General features: G+C 43.1%; 1 protein-coding gene across 5 annotated transcripts; it reads left to right on the top strand.

Annotated features, from left to right (window-relative positions):
* The first annotated feature begins 474 nt into the window (after positions 1 to 474).
* B3GALNT1 (beta-1,3-N-acetylgalactosaminyltransferase 1 (globoside blood group)) lies at positions 475 to 16,392 on the top strand. Of its 5 annotated transcripts, none has more exons than XM_031957604.1 (4): positions 475 to 547; positions 1,718 to 1,824; positions 13,307 to 13,429; positions 13,861 to 16,392. In XM_031957604.1, exon 4 carries the CDS (start codon positions 13,933 to 13,935, stop codon positions 14,884 to 14,886), a length of 954 nt encoding a protein of 317 aa, XP_031813464.1. In that variant the 5' UTR covers positions 475 to 547; positions 1,718 to 1,824; positions 13,307 to 13,429; positions 13,861 to 13,932; the 3' UTR covers positions 14,887 to 16,392. The 5 variants fall into 5 exon arrangements, with proteins under 5 accessions (XP_031813464.1, XP_031813466.1, XP_031813465.1 ...); XM_031957605.1 differs by lacking the exon at positions 475 to 547 and adding an exon at positions 584 to 949; XM_012546626.2 differs by lacking the exons at positions 475 to 547; positions 1,718 to 1,824 and adding exons at positions 5,405 to 5,442; positions 6,291 to 6,391.
* The last annotated feature ends 252 nt before the right edge of the window (positions 16,393 to 16,644 follow it).

Raw genomic sequence — 16,644 nt, 5'->3', positions numbered from 1 at the left:
GTTCTCGGGCCAGAGCCAGGGCTCCATCCCCAGTGCCAGGGGCTCGCGTGGCCTCGGGGAGAGCTCGCTGTGCCAGGGGCTCCCTCACTGAAGCTGCGCCAGAGAATAGCAAGGCGATGTGGACCAGGGCCAGTGCAGGTGTGAGGAGATTAGCGGCCGAGTAAAGGTTCGGAAGCGGAAAACTACCCTCGGAGGGGCACAGTCCGCCGGGGCTGCCCTCAGCGAGCGGCTTCCCGGCCACCCCCCAGGGAAACTGAGGCAGGAAGCGACACCCCTCACCCCCCGGCCCCGTGGGCCTCCGGGTCTCAGGCGGCTCGCGCCTCCAGGGGCCAAGGCAGAAGGGCCCGGGGGCCCGAGCAGGGTCCACACCTCGCCAGTGGGCGCCGGATCTCCGAGAGTGGATCGGGGGCCGGCAGAGACTAACGGGGTGGAGCATGGAGGGAGTCGCCCTCCTCCCCCCGGGCCCCGCCCTCCGCCCCGAGCGTGCCCCGCCCCGGAGGGGGCCTTACTCGCTCTTTTGGTCCAGGGGGAGCAGAGGGTCTCGCGGGTAAGTGACCCCCCGGGCTTCGGGGGCCCCAGACAAGGCACGCCCTCACCTGAAGGCGCGTCCTGCGCGCCCTCGGAAGGGGGGGCGAGGCCAGTGAGGAAGGGTAGAGGCGTCCCGCCGAGCCCCGGCTGTTGCCCGCAGAGACCGACGCCGGGAGCCCCGGGCCGGCTGAGGCGGGGGCTCGGTGCCTCCGGGCCCGCGTGGGCCTGGCCGCCAGTCCGGGGCTTCACCTCCCGAGCGAGGCGCTACTGACAGAAAAAGAAGAGGGGGAGTAGGGGCCCGGATCAGCTGGACAGCTAGGGCGGGGCAAGGAGGGAGGGTCCTGCTCCGCGGCCCCCTCCCCGGGACTAGCTGGGCCTGAGGGGAGGGGCCCCCTTTCTCCTCTCTACCTCCCGGGGCCGGGTAGGTGCCCGTGGGGCTGTCGGAGACTCCGCGGGCGGAAAGTTAGACTTGGGCGTGGGAGGGGCCTTAGAGGCGATCTGGTGCCCCCGCAGCCAAGGTCACCCCGGAGAAGACCGAGGATTTGAACTGGGACCCCCTTTGGCCCGGGTTTTCGCAAGGACCCTCCTTGGGGAGGGGGAGGGAAGTGCGCTAGCCGGGGCGCCCCGGGGCCAGCTTCTCCCCAAAGCCGGAGACCCCGTTGCTTCCACGAGCAGAGGCCTCTGCCCTGTGGCCGGAGCCGCGGCTGAACGGCCCCTCCCCTCTCCGAGACCCCTGATCTGCGGGGAGCTGGGCCCCGGCCGGGAGCTACAAACCACTTCGGCGCTAAGAAAATGCTTCCAACACAATCGCTGATGTGCTGGGGAAAGGGGGAGAGTGGGGTGGGGGAGGCTGCCGCTGCCAATCCCATCCAAACCCCCCCCTTTTTTTTTACAAAGGAGGAAACTGAGGCACGGCTGGATTGCCCGGGGTCAGCCGAGGAGGGAGCCTCGGGCCGGGGTTGTTTGTGGAATACTCGGCTTCCTGATAACCGAGCTTGTGCTGCCCCTACAGCCAAATTTCGGCAGCCCGCGAAAACCCGGGGCTCGCCCCAGAGAAATTGCTCCGGCTTTGGGCTGGAGGGAGGGGAGGAGAAATGTGTTTCCAACGAAAAACAGCCCCAGACGTCTTGGGTCAGCCCATGAAGTGAAAGGGGGCCTCCGACCGGGGCCATTTCTGTTTTCCCGGTAGAGTCTGCGGGGGATGGCATTGCCCACGAGAACCCAGGATGGAACTAGGCCTGTGCCCGGCCCCGAGAACACCCGGCCCTCCTCCTGTGCCCCTCTGAGACAGCCTTGGTAAGTTCTTGAGCCGTCTTGTCTCTGATAGGATAACCTGGAGCATCCGAGGCTGGGGGGTGGGAGCTCCCTTATTCTGGGGCACCTGGAATCACAGGAGGTTGAGTGGGAGGACTGGGAAATACTCAGATTTTTTGTAGAACTTCCAATCCCCCCAGCTAGCTCTTTCTGCCCTGTGTTAGAGCATTGTCTGCTGGGCAGGGAGCGGGGAGAACTCTGAATCAGCCTTCTTCAAACCTTTTTTAAAATCTCTTTGTGGTTATTCAGTCCTTTCATTTGGGGTTTTCTTGGTTAGGATCCTGGAACGGTTTGTCATTTCCTTCTGCAGCTCCTTTTACAGATAAGGAAACTGAGGCAGACAGTGAGTAGTCCAGAGTCACACAGCTTGTATGTGTCTGAAGCCAATTTTGAACTCCTCTTCCTGACTCCAGACCCAGCATGCTGTTCTGTGTCACTTAGATGCCCACATAACCCTGCTACACTCTGAACAATGATCCAGGGCCAGCATTTCCTCACCCCCCCCCAACTCTAAAAGTTTTTGTTCCAGTGAGGCTATATCCACTGATGTCTAATGACCATTAGAAAATTAACATATATGAATCATGATGTTATATTAATAATATATACTACATATGAGAAATTAGTATCATTATGAACATAATTTTGACTTCTTCGTATGTGGAAAAAGTCTTAGGGAATTTCCAGACCACATTTTATGCAAAATAAATCATGCTTAAGAGGAATTTTCTTCTCAAAGAGTTTTTTCCTGTCAACAGTCTCTATTAACTTCACTGCCCAGTGTATCACTGAACTGTCTCAATTGTTTTTGTGTGGGATGTCTTCCCTCCCTCCTCCCAGATTAACTCATCCAGTTTTTCTTAAAATTGGCATCCTTATCAGTACAAGAGCTAAAAGGAGGACCCGGTTTTTGGAGTCAGCAGAAATGAGCTATTGATCCAAAATATTCCATATAATGGCCAGCACGGATACCTTAAGTAATTATGTATGAGAAGAGTGTTTCCCAAAAGTTTTAAGTTCCAAAAACCAGGATCAAAACTCAAGAACAGTGTTACTGAGAAGATGAAGAGAAATTGTTATTATATAACTGAAATGAATACAGTTTCCACTTGATTCTTTCCATCCAAGAAGATCCGTGCAGTGCATGATCATAATTATTTAGTGTGGTTCTGCCAGACACTGTCTGGAGATACAGAATCTGCCCCAGACAAATACGGATTCTTTAACCTTCTTGGTACTTAGGCAGCTTTCTGAAAAGCTGTGCTGTGGAGCACTTAGGGATCTAAATTGCTTAGAAGCAGTTCCCTCCACCAAAGAAGTCTCTGGCCTAGAATAGGAATAACAACAACAATTATAATAATAGACAGTAATTTAAGGTTTGCAAAATGTGTCACATAGATGATCTTCTTTGATCTTCACTGTTAGCCCCATTTTGCAGGTGAAGAAATTAGTGTTGAATAAGTTTTCCAGGGTCATACAGCCAGTAAGTGCTTGAGGCAGGGCACCAAACTCAGATCTTCCTAACTCATGGAATCAGAGAGTTTATCGTTTTTATTTTTGTTTTTTAATTTTTAAAAAAAATTTAAATATTTTTGGAGGCAGTCAGTGTTAAGTGACTTGTCCAGGATCACAGCCAGTTAGTGTCTGAGGCTACACTTGAACTCAGGTCCTCCTGACTCCAGGGCCAGAGTTCTATCCACTCTGTCATCTACCTGCTTCAATTCAAAAAATTTTTTAATTAATTCATGATGCTTTGTTTGAGGACATTATATCCAGAACAATTGGTTTGTTTGAAGGAACGATTCAAAAACACAAGTAGATACACTTACAAAATCTTTCCCCTTGGAAATAGTTCTAATGACCAGGATTTATTAGATTATAAGCCCCTTAAATGCAGGGACAGTCTTTGTAGCCCCAGCTCTTAGCACAATGCCTGGAACTTACTAGGTTCTTAAGCACATGTTTGGTTAAGATTTTAGAGCTTGAAGGGAACTTGGACATCAACGAGTCCTGCCCTTTCATTTTACAGATGAGAAAACTGAGGGGAAGGGGGTGTTTTAAAAGATTGACCTAAAGTTTAAAAGGTAGGGAGTAAGCCTGGGTTTTTTTTTTTTTTTGAATACCCTGAGCCTCTGACTTCAAGACTAGAGCTTTGGCTCAGTCTCTCTCCGGTCCCATCTCAACAGGAAGATTTGGCTCCCATATGCTCCTCTCCAGTAGGGGTCTAAAGCCCATTATAACAAATAACTTCCTACCTCAGGCAGATCTTTTCAGTTTTCCAGACCTCCTTTTCCTCATCTGGACAAAGGATGGGACAATCTGGTATTGTTGTTCAAGTCAGTAATCACGGATCATTCTGTTTATTAAACAAACTTGTCTTTAGATCTGGGCCAACACTTTTGGGTGATGTGGATACAATAAATTAGATCCAGTGGAAAGATCTGGCATAATGGAAAATTCAACTTAGAACCTATCATTCGAGGGAGAATAACAGTGTGAATAGAACGCCCATTGAGGAGACTGAGGTTCATGGCCTCTTGGTGATCTGGTCAAGTTCCAACAGAATGGGGGAACCACTCCATCACACCTCCTCATGAACTGCATATTCGCTAATTTAAAATGTAATGTGATTTATGTTTTGTCTTCAAACTTATTCTGTTAAATATTTCCCAATTAAATTTTAATCTGCCTCAAGCCCCTCTAGGGAGCATTGTGGACACTGATGGTCCAGCATCACTGGAGCTGGGGTAGATGAGAAAGGGCTGACCCACAAGGGGAGGAAAAGTTTTGTACATGGGGATTGAGTCCCTCAGCCAATGAAATGAGAGCCCCACCCCTGGTATTTGGCAAATTTCTTGCTCCTTTCTGAATAATGTGTTTCTCAGACCCATAATATCCAGAATTGGTGTACACTAATTGAAATTTAATGCAGAGAGCACAACATTCTTCAAGAATCATGAATCCTTTGTTTTAATTTTTTTTTCTAAAAGAAAAGCAAGTGAAGGACTTTAAACTTAGCTGAAAAGAGCTGGAAATGAACCCCTTCAGGATCCTTCTGTGTCAGGATACACAGAACAGCCAATGCAAGGGGGAGGTTGAATCAACAGTCTAATATAACCTGTCGACTCCCTCTCAGAATATGCATATATTTTTAAATAATATCTTTTTATTTTCAAAATATATGCAGAGATAATTTTCAACATTCACCCTTGCAAAACCTTGTGTTCCAATTTTTTCTCCCTTCCCTTTACTCCCCCTCCCCTAGAAGGCAAGTAATCCAATATATGTTAAACATGTACAGTTCTTCTCTACATATGTCCACAATTATCATGCTGCACAAGAAAAATCAGATCAAAAAGGGAAAAAAAAGCAAACAAACAACAACAAAAAAGTGAAAATCCTCTGTTGTGACCCACATTCATCGCCATATTCCGCTCTCTGGATGCAGATGGCTCTCTCCATCACGAGTCCATTGGAACTGTCCTGAATCACCTCAGTGTTGAAAAGAGTCAAGTCCATCAAAGTGATCATCCCATAATCTTTTTGTTGCCGTGTACAATGTTCTCTTGGTTCTACTCACTGCACTCAGCATCAGTTCATGTAAGTCTCTTGAAGGCCCTTCTCAAATTATCCTGCTGACCATTTCTTATAGAACAATAATATTCCATAACATTCAGAATATTTTTAAAATTTAATTTTAAATGAATTTTCACTTAAATTTACTTTTTAAAAACTAAAACACATTATTGTTGTTCATTCATCCTCAAAGTGGACCAATGTATGAACAACAACAAAATTTGGTCACTTATATTCTGTAAGACATTTGGGGATTTGGGACCTATCTTTTTTAAAATTGATTTTTTAAAAATTTGTATTTATTTAAAATAAAATCTGATGACAAAGGAAACCATTTCTATGGAAACTCAATTCACAGGGAAACTCGTTCACATCCCGGGTTAAGAACTGCTGAGGTAATAGAAATGGCACAGCAGCTTTCCCTAAATAACAGTATTATGGCATGATGCTCAAAGATCCCACCCTAGGCTCCATTCCCCGTGCTAGTAATATGTGAGATGCAAACTTTGAACCAGGAGAAGGAAAGTATACCCGCTGATCCATTTTTCCTTTTTAAATGAAAAATATGTCAAGCTTTAGAAAATGCCATATGAATCAAAACCTCATGGGGTGATTTTCAGGCCCATGACTATTCCACAGGACCAAGTGTCCCTCCCTCAGTTTCTCATAGCCCTTTCTAAGGGACTGTGAGACCCAGAAACAGCCTTCCCTCCAGGTGGGACAGAATGCAAAATCTACCTATTAAATTAGACCCACCTGGAGATAATGAGGGGGAAGATGACACAATGTCAGGTTTTTTTCATAGTTTGGTGGACTTTGTCAAACTAGTCTTCCTCCCCCCCCCCCTTTTTTTTTTAAATTTCCTATTTTAGTTGAAGATAAAAGATTCCTACACTGAAATAATTTAAGAAGAAATGTATTAAGTTGCCCAGCAGAGGAGGAGAGACAGAAAAGAGGTGCCCCCCTAATATCTGTAAGTTACCCATTGATTGCTTTCCTTCAATCTGGAAAGGACCAAATAACCTCCTGGGTTAGAGTCAAGTTACAGTGTGACTGACTGGCTGATCAGATCAATACGAGCTCGGAGTGCTCGGCCACAGGTCGGACATAAACTTCTCTCATTTTGCTCCTCTCACTTTTCTTCTGGGCTAATTCAGTTCTACTTCGCTCACAGAGCACTGCCCCTTCTCCGATGGGGATACGCCGTGCTGGGCAGTCTTGGGTCAGTGTCTCCCATGTCATACAATCGATTTTAAAGTTCTTGAGAGTGTCCTTGTATCATTGTTTTCTGAGCACCTTGGGAACGTTTGCCATGTGTGAGTTCTTCATAACATAATCTTTTTGGCGAGCGAACATTTAGCATCCAAATAGTGTGGCCAGCCCAATGCACTCTCTGCAGTAGAGTTGGGATGCTGGTGGGCAGTTTAGTTCCAGAAAGGACCCAGTATCTGGCACCTCATCCTGCTAGGTGACCTTCAGAATCTTCCTAGGACAATTCCAATAGACACGATCCAGTTTCCTGGCACGTGCTAGTAGATTGTCTGGGTTTCACATGGATACGACATTGAGGTCAGTTCAGTGGCTCTGTACACCTTCAGTTTGGTGGTCACTCTCCCCATTTCAAGAAAACAGTAACCGATGAGCCAGCACTGTAAGATGTTAGGGTTGCTTTAACATGTATCTTGGGTGGTTTTTTTTTAATTGAAGTTTTTTATTTTCAAAACATAGGCAAGGATAATTTTTCAATATTGACCCTTGAAAAACTTTGTGTTCCAATTTTCCCCCTTCCCCCAACCCCAGATGGCATGCAATCTAATATGTTATACATGTTAAAATATATGTGAAATCCAATATATGTAAACATATTTATACAATTATCATACTGCATAAAAAAAGCAAATCATAAGGAAAAAATAAGAAAAAACAAATAAGAATGCGAGTAACAACAACAAAAAGAATACAAATACACTGTTGTGATCCACCCTCAGTTCCCACAGTCCTTTCTCTGGGTACAGATTGCTTTCTTCATCACAAAGTCATTGGAATTGGCCCGAATCATCTCACTGTTTCGATCTGACTGAGTTTCTGAACAGCATAACTGGGGGTCCTGAGTTAAACATCAAACAAATCTAGTCTCTAAGTCTTTTTCTTAAACTTTTTCCACTTGTGACCCTTTTCCATTGAAAAAAATTTTCCATGACCCCCCAGATATTAAGGTATGCAAATCAAACATCTATTGATAATAAATCATAATTTCATGACCCCCACATTTCATTATTACACATACTCCCCATATGGGGTCACAAACCATAGTTTAAGAAAAAGAGCTGTATGTGACAAATCTGACTTCTCAGCCATGCAAGACTAGATTCAAATAATGTCAAAAAGTTTTCCCACATCTAAGGGATTGCTCTCTAGGACAGATATTTTGGGAAATGTAAGTGATGCAAAAAAAAAAAAAAAGACAGTAAGTGAAAATGTGTTTAAAGATAAAGTATATGCTCATACTTATCTCTTTTTTTCTTCTTTTTTCTTTTTCTTTTTTTGGGGGGTAAGACTTGCTGAGGATCACACAGCTAGGAAGTATTAAGTATTTGAGGTCATATTTGAATTCAGGTCCTCTTGACTTAAGGGCTGATACTCTATTTGCCCCATCTAGCTGCCTTCCTTTTTTTCTTGATAAAATTATTAGGAATAACTGATATTTTGCTTAAATTGTTATGGGTACTATAGTTCATTTCAAAGCTTAAATGGAAATGCTACTTGAGATAAAGTAGATTTTCAAGTATTTGGTTTTTCACTGAATGATTTATTTGGTTTTTCTGTATTGAGCCTTTAATTTGTCTTCCTGTGTAATCATAACTGAAGCTACTTTCTTATTCTGAAGGTCTTTCTGTGTTTCGCTGTATCCATCACATACATCATATCTTACAGCACCCTAATATTCCATTGTCTTCATATATCATATGTTTGGGACTAAATGTAATTTGTTTCTTTTGGGGACTGATAGCTAGCACAGCGTAGAAAGTGTCAGGCCTGAAGTCAGGAATCCTCATCTTCCCGAGATCAAATCTGGCCTCCGACACTTAGTAGCTGTATGATTCTGGGCAAGTCACTTAACTCTGTAGCTAGAGAAAGAAATGGCAAAGAGTCAGACATGACTTCAAATAACTGAACAACAAAAATAGTTGTCTTTTTACAAAACTTTGAATCACCATTTCTTAAGAAAATTTTTCATTTAAAGCATGAACTTATGAACAAAGCAAACTAAACTTTTCTCATTAGTTTCTGAAGCTTTTCCACTTATTTAATTTCCTTTTGAACTCTTTAAAACTCTGAGCATTTTTTAAAAAAAATATTCCATTGATCTATTTTTCCTTTTTTTCATTACTATCCCTTGTCTTCTCTTCTCCTTTCACTTTAATCATGGCATAATCACAAAATAGAGCCCTGTTTTAGCCATGGCCAGCAAGTTTCATCCTCAGGTTGTAGGAGCTAGGCTCGATCATTGTCCTCTTCGGAGTTCTAAAGTCTTCCAAAGTTGTTCATCTTTAAAGTGCTGTGATAATTGTGCAAATAGTTCTCCTGATTCCATTCACTTCATGCTACAACAATTCATAAAGGTCTTTCTGTGTTTCTCTGTATCCATCACACACATCATATCTGATAGCACACTAATATTCCATTCTTTTCATATATCATAATTTGGGCGTTCTAATTGATAAACATCTACTTTGTTTTTAATTCTTAGCTATCACACCCACATACACACAGAACCAACTGCTATAAATACTTTGGCGTAGAGGGGACTTTTTTCTTATCAATGGCTTTGTGGGGATATAAGCCCAGTAATGGAATCTTGGATTCTTGGACATTTGCTTTATTTGCATAATTCCAAATTGCTTTCCAGATTAGTCACATTAATTCACAGCCTTACCTTCTACAACCCATTAAATATTGCTGCTATTTTTAAAAATCATTTTTGCCAGTTTGCAGGGATTTTAATTTCATTTATTATTAGTGATTTAGAGCACTTGGTTGTAAATATTGTACAGTGTATTTTGGGTTGGGTTTTTTTTTAACTGTTCATATCCTTTGTTCATTGATTTACTGGGGAATGGCTGTAGTTTTAGATACATTTATTAATTGTTTATTAAGCTTAGATACCAAAACTTTACCAGAGAAATTTGATAGAAAGGTTCTTTCACCCTCTCATTAAATGTTGTCTATGCAGAAGCTTCTCAGTTTCAAGATCCCTCTTCTGCTATAAAGAGAGTATTATGTTCCTTCCTTTCACTTTAATCTTTTTAAAGGTAGTCATATTATAACTGACTCTTTGCCCTTCACCCTGGTACCCAATTCTCTTTAATAATTGCCCCTCCTCTTTTCCCCTTCAGTTAGTCCTCTTCCTTAATCTTTTAATTTCTTCTTTTGTACTCCTTTCCAAAAAGGATTTTTCTCTTTTCATTATTCATATTCTTTTCCTGTTTATTCTACACCCTCATTCTCTGATTCCTGGCTCTTGTAAAATGATCCCTACTCTCTCTTTTCTCTGTAGTCTTTATGAAATATAAGCTTCCAAAGTATTCATTCTAAGCTCTCCCTCGTAAGCAGTTCTGCCAGTGCCTTATAGAGTTTGCCCATGAGTCCCCCCTTTCCATTGAGCCTTATTCTCAGAATAAGGCCAATTATTGCCGTTGTTGGGACACTGGCTCATGGAAGAGTCCCTCCCCCACCACATTTCTGCTTCTGCAGCCCACCGCAGATCCGTAGTCTCTCTTTGATTTTCTTTTGACATTTGCCGATATCTCCTGGTGTCCGTGCTCTCCCACTCTCCCAGATGCTGGTTATCCCCTGGGAGAGGGGGTGTCTAATTCCCTCTCTCCCACTGTAGGATAAGTAGATTTTTCAAGCACCAAATCCTCCGAGCTTGATCTGGGGCCCATCTGTCTTCACTCATAGGAGTATTCATTAATGGAACTCCTTTATGCCTCCAAAGTAAGACCTTCCTCATGAGCACTACTACCTCCTTCAATATTTTCTCCCTTCTCCCACTCCCCTTTAGGCTCTTCTCTTTCTGAGACCACTTTCCCCTCATTGCTAGCCTTTGCTCCATTGCTCTTCTCCCATTTTCATGTACCCTTCCAAGGTGTACTGTACCTTTGATTTACCTGTCAGCAAGGTAGTGTCATGTTCTATGCATAATATCCCATCTGCCTCTTCACTGCTACCTCTGTCAGACATCCACCTTCATCCTGGTCTCTTTGTGTACTTTTAGAAAGAAATTTCTTTCTGTCTCTGTTGTCACTCTCCTGCTTTTGCTGCCCTTATCTGTTGAATGCAATCATTCTTCCTGCATTTGTGCTGTTCGAGATGTTAGAGAAGCAAATAATCTCTTCATTTTTTAAATTTTCTTTCTAAAAATGTTTCTTTCCCCCTTTCTCTCTCACTGTCTCTCTCTGCATCTCTGACTCTCACTCTTTCTCTATCTCTCTGTCTCCATTTCCTTCTCCTTCTCCCTCTTTCCTTTCCTCCTTTCCTCCATTCTTTTCCCTCTCCCTCTCCCTCTTCCCCCATCTCTGTCTCTCTCACTGCCTATCTCTGTCTCTTTATTTCTCTGCCTCTCTGTCTTTGCCTCTCCATTTTCTCCTCTCTTTTTCCTTTCCTCCTTTCTTCCTTCCCTCTCTCTCTGTTTCTCTCCATCTTCCTCTTCTCCTTTTCCCTCCTTCCTTTCCTCCATTCTTTTGTCTCTGTCTCTGCCTATCTCTTTGTTTCTCTCTTTTTCTATCTCTCTCTCCATTTCCCTCTCCCCCTTCCCTCCTTTCCTTCTTCCTTCTCTCCCTCTCTCTCCTTCTTCCTCTCCTTTTTCCTCCTTCCCTCCTTTCCTCCATTCTTCCCTCCCTCCCCCACCCCCCTTTTCTTTGTCTCATCATGTATCCTTTTGTCCTTTGTGATTAGGTTCAGACTTGCAGGATGAACCATTCTGGACACCAATGCCCTTCAAAACACACTATTCCATTCTCTAGTCCTTTTTCTAGTGAGTGCAGAATAGTCTTGTATTATTTGAATTATTTCTTTATATTTGAAGGTCTTTCTCCTGATGACAATTTTTTATTCTGTAAATTTAACCACTAAGGGTCTGGAATTTTCAGCCTTGGGTTTTGTTATTTTGTGTTTTGTTTTGTTTCTTTCTAAAGAAGATCCATAAATTCCTTTATTTAGAAGTACTGATATTTCTTTTGAAAAAGGTCTGATATTCCTTTTGTTGGGTTATTAATTTTTTGTCTTACCATGTTCTCCTGGGAGATCTATAAGCCTTCAGTTGTCTCCATGTACCCTGTCTTTGAGATCCATGTTTTGCTTGCATAGTGATCATATTTTCATTTAATCTTTTTATTTTCTGTTTCTCTTCAAGGTTGTCTTTCATTTCCGTGTATTTCCATTTCTAGTCTATTATTTCACCTTGTTTCTTTGGTGAGACTCACCATTACCGATTCTAGCTTTTCTGTTCTACTCATTATTTTTGTTGAACAGGACATAATTCTGCTCTCATTCTTCCCATTTCTCTTTTGAAGCACTCAGGAGCATCATATCACGATTCCAGGTTTTCCTCACGTGGGATCCTCTGCCTCCTAAATGTTAGTTTGGTTTCCTTTGCTTTGTAGTTTTTATTCCTAGATGCCTGATCTCCAATGTATCCTGCACATGTTTTGTTTACCTGCTGTCTCCTGTATAAGTTCCTTGAGGACAGGGATTCTCTCTATCTCCATTATCTCTCATGCCTTTCTCTCTATCCTTAATGTTTATCCCAGTGCCTGTACTGGGCATTTGGGAGGTACTTAATAAATACTTACTGGCTTTGAGGAAGGTCGCACAATTATTACGCTCCCCATTCTACGGGATCACATAGCTAGCATCAGAGGTGACACGCGACTTCCTAAATACACATTGTGTCATACTTAATGATGGCATTCATAGAATGGAATGAATCTGGGTCCTTTTCTCTGCCACTGCCAAATTCCTCCTCCATTTCCAAGGGAGTATAAGGGCAATAAAAAAAAGTAACATCATTTTTAGGTTCAAGAGACTAAAAAAAGCTGGATCACTGGATGATCTCTGGGTCTAGAGCTGAAAGGGACTTTCCTGTGGTGTGCTGAACAGAGCTCAGAACCCACCGCTGTTTCAGAAATTCTCACCTTTTTTTGTCATGGAACCCTCTGGTTCCATGGGGATTTCTGCTCAGAATATTGTTTTTAAATGTGTAAAATAAAACAGAGGAGTCCGATTGTAGGAAAAATAAAGATGCCTTTTCCCCCACATTCACCTTTACAAAAACGCCCTCCTCCCCAAATCTCCCATGGAGCCAGGGTGAGAGCTGCAGCTCTATTATTTTGACTTAATTCTAGAAGAATATGAAGCGCCTGTTCTTGTGCAGGAACTGGGCTCGGTACTGGGAATTACAAAGGCCAATAGAATCCACAGGAATCCCCCATATCAGATCTCTAAATGCCGACTCGTCCCCCATCACTGTGGTGATTCTAGGCTAAGATATCGGACAGCTGACTCAGCTGTCAGTACATACAGAAACCTTTCAACCTGGAGGGTGACTCTGGGATAATCTGCACACTGTCAGATATTTAGTACCAAGCTTGTAGTAGATGCCTTGTAAATATTAGCTGTTATTATGAGGATTATTTTCAACAATTTTCCATTGGGGAGGGGGGTTATCTTTGTATCCCTAGCATTTAGCCCCATCCTTGGCACATAGTGGGTGCTTCATAAGTACAAGTGCAATCACAGAAGGGACCACAGCAGATAGAAAATTGAGATGAGATGCAGATTTTGCTAATGGCATTTTTCATCCCTTCACTTTTTTGCCTCCTTGCAGAACTGGAAGCGTCCCCCACTGGGGGCCATTAAACTGCACAGAAGAATCCCTGTAGGCTGCATATTGACTTAGGAAACCACATATTGACATTATCTCTGTTCTATTTTACTTTTGTTTATTTGGGTAAGTAGTTTCCAGTTATATTTTAATCTAGTTTAATCTCAGGATTATTTGTTATGAGTTTGATCCCTAAGATCTACCTCACTTTTGTTCTTCACATGACAACCTGTTTCCATCCATCCATCAATCAATCAATAAACATTTATTAAGTACCTTTTATACGACAGACATGGGGATAGAAAAAGAAGCAGAGGAGAATCCTGTCCACCAGGAGCTCACAGGAAGACCCTTAGGAGGGGTGCTCTCTTAGCATCATGGGATAAAAGGAAGGGTGGGTAGGAGCCATGGGGAGAAGTCCTAAGGCCAGTCTGGAGAGGAAGGAGGAAAATGAAGGCATTGGCCTGTAGGCAGCCAGTGTGTCAGGAACTATTTAGAAGGGGACTAGGACTGGGAAAGCCCTCATCCAAGCCTCCTTGGGTTGTTTTTTTTTTCAGATTTGGAGGCTCTCCTTTCCAAGCCCCCAAACCTTCATCTCCAACCTCCCATCGGAGCCCTGAAGGCACAGAATGTCTGTGAAATGCCTGAGATGGAGCCTCTGGCTACTCTGCTTCCTCACGGTCGCTATGCTCTGGTACCTCAACCTCCCCTCCTACACCGTGATCGAGAACCTCAACTGGATGTATTTCTACGAGTACAAGCCCATGAACCATTCGGAATTCACCTTCACGCTCCGGGAGCGGGAGACTTGCTCCGAGCGCAGCCCGTTCCTCGTCATCCTGGTGACCTCGCGCTCCGCGGACGTGGAAGCCAGGCAGGCCATCCGCATAACTTGGGGTGCGAAGAAGTCCTGGTGGGGGCAAGAAGTCCTGACGTACTTTCTGTTAGGCCAACAGACGGAGCCGGAAGAGAACCTTTTGGCCTTATCCGTCCAGGACGAAAGCATTCTTTACGGCGATATCATCCGTCAAGACTTCATAGACTCGTACAATAACCTGACCTTAAAGACCATTATGGCCTTCAGGTGGGTTACAGAGTTTTGCCCCACAGCCCAGTACGTAATGAAGGCCGACTCGGATGTTTTTATCAACCCTGGAAACTTAGTAAAATATCTTTTGACCCACAACCAGTCTGAGAACTTCTACACGGGCTACCCTCTCATAGAGAACTTTTCTAATAGAGAATTCTTCAAAAAAACATACATTTCCTACCAAGAGTATCCGTTTAGGATGTTTCCCCCCTACTGCAGTGGTCTAGGCTACGTGCTGTCTGGAGACCTGGTTTCCCGAGTTTATGGCATGATGGCGCACGTCAGACCCTTCAGGTTCGAAGACGTGTATGTCGGGATCGCTCTGAGCATCTTAAAAGTGGACGTCCATCTCCCTGAGTCCGATGACCTCTTTTTTTTGTACCGGATTAAGTTTAATGTCTGCAAATTCCAGCGTTTGATTGCAGCCCATGACTATTCTCCCAAGGAACTAATCCAGTATTGGCAGCTCGTGCAGAAGGAAAGCAGCTGTTGACCCTCCATCCTGCGGTGACCACGTCCAAGACTTTGCAGAAAGCCCGTGAGGTTGGCCTGGGAGCTTGCCAACGGAGGGTCCTTTCAAAGGCGGGGCTTGTCCCGGCACCCACGTGGCTTTCACGCCTTCGGATCCCACCCCTCCTTGCAGGGGCCACCTCCTGTGTCACTGATTTTTGCTTTTGAGGTTGACAGCGCAGAAGAGTTGTCTTGTGATACTCTTAAAATAAAGAGATGAGTACTAAAAAAAAATCTCCTTAGGAGGAAAATGATAGATTTTGCCAACCACACACAAAAAAAAGGCCTAAAGATCTGAACGTGTCATGGAAAATTTTACTAGTAGGTCCTTCATAAAATTCTGGTTTATTTATATTAGACTTATTCAGGACTACTGGTAAAAATGAGATTATTTGGGAGAAAACAAACTTTAAGGTTAAAGAAGAGTGTTGCTATAGATGGATTAACCATTTTTGAAGAGTTGTAATACCTTAAACACTTACTGTTGCACTGAATATAATTAAATTCTTTTTCTTCACATGAAAAGCTTCAGTATGGCCTCTGTAACAGACCAGGCTGGCTTATTATGGGAAAGCACATCACCCATAGCCTGGTTGCTTAACGATGACATTATTTTGGCCAAACATAGGAAACACAGGCACTCTGTGTCATTGAAGAGAATTAAGGTTAGGATTTTATTTGAGTTGTTTATAGATAGGACCCTCTAATTTTGCATTTAAAAATAGTGGTCCATAGACATTTAAATGCCCAAGCCAGAAGACATTTGAACTTTCAGTATCCAACAGTCATTATTAGGATCTTCGTTTATTATATCGGTAGTACAGACATGTACTTCTGCTCTTTCAGGATAAATTTGGGCTCTTTGGAGTTGGATCGCTTCTCAACCAACTTTTCATGGTGCACACTTTACCAATGGGAAATGGATGAATGTGAACCCCTTGAAGGCACCCAGACGTGGTTCCATTTTTGTTCTTGCCTCCCCAGAGTTAGTCCCTGGCTCATGCTAAGACCTCATTAATTGCTAATCATTTGGGCGTTACAGCATAATTTGGAGTTCAGAAAATATTTTTTCATGTGTAGAGGTATTGGATAATATATATATATATGTAGATGGATATTGAATTATGTCTTGTTTTTGGAAATACTTCCTTTATGTTTTTTAAATTTTATTTTAAAAGAAATAAAATTTTATTGCTTTCATGTACAAATAGCACCTAGAAAGGGCTAATAAAGTTTTTGCAAATAGATAAGTGACTTGCTTTAGTGAAAAGACATATGTTAATAGGCAGATGAACTAATGATAAATGGGTATTTCGAAAGTGCTTGATCAGATGTGAAAAACATCTTACTCTTAATGGCAGAGCCAGACAACTGCTAGACAGAAAGCTGCATAGATTGTCAGATGTGATCTCCAGAGTGGATATTCTGGCTTAATTATTTTAGTTCTGGGCACACAGTGGGGCTTAATAAATGCTTGTGTTCTTTATTCCTCCATTGTTTATATTGCTGGTTATGCTTATTGTTTTTATTACTTGGAAAGTATTTCTTGCATCACTGATAAGATTCTTGGTTGTACAGAATAATTATATTGGGAAGAAGAGAGAGAAGGGAAGGTAACAGCTAATCCCTTTGCTCTACCGTTCTATTTTAAAATGTTTCCATTAGGGTTAGGGAGCAGCAGCAGTGGAGCTTAGGATGGGCCTTCTGTTGGAATTGCTTAAACTGAGCCATTCAAGGACAC

The sequence above is a fragment of the Sarcophilus harrisii genome, chromosome 3 (genome assembly GCF_902635505.1).
Source record: "Sarcophilus harrisii chromosome 3, mSarHar1.11, whole genome shotgun sequence".
Taxonomy (NCBI): Eukaryota; Metazoa; Chordata; class Mammalia; order Dasyuromorphia; family Dasyuridae; genus Sarcophilus; species Sarcophilus harrisii.
Note: the sequence above shows the minus strand (reverse complement) of the source record. Positions and strands in the feature narration are given on the sequence as shown.

What these genes read in the sequence shown, in the direction of transcription:
- B3GALNT1 (XM_031957606.1), top strand. Translation starts at nt 13,933, where the DNA reads ATGTCTGTGAAATGCCTGAGATGGAGCCTCTGGCTACTCTGCTTCCTC.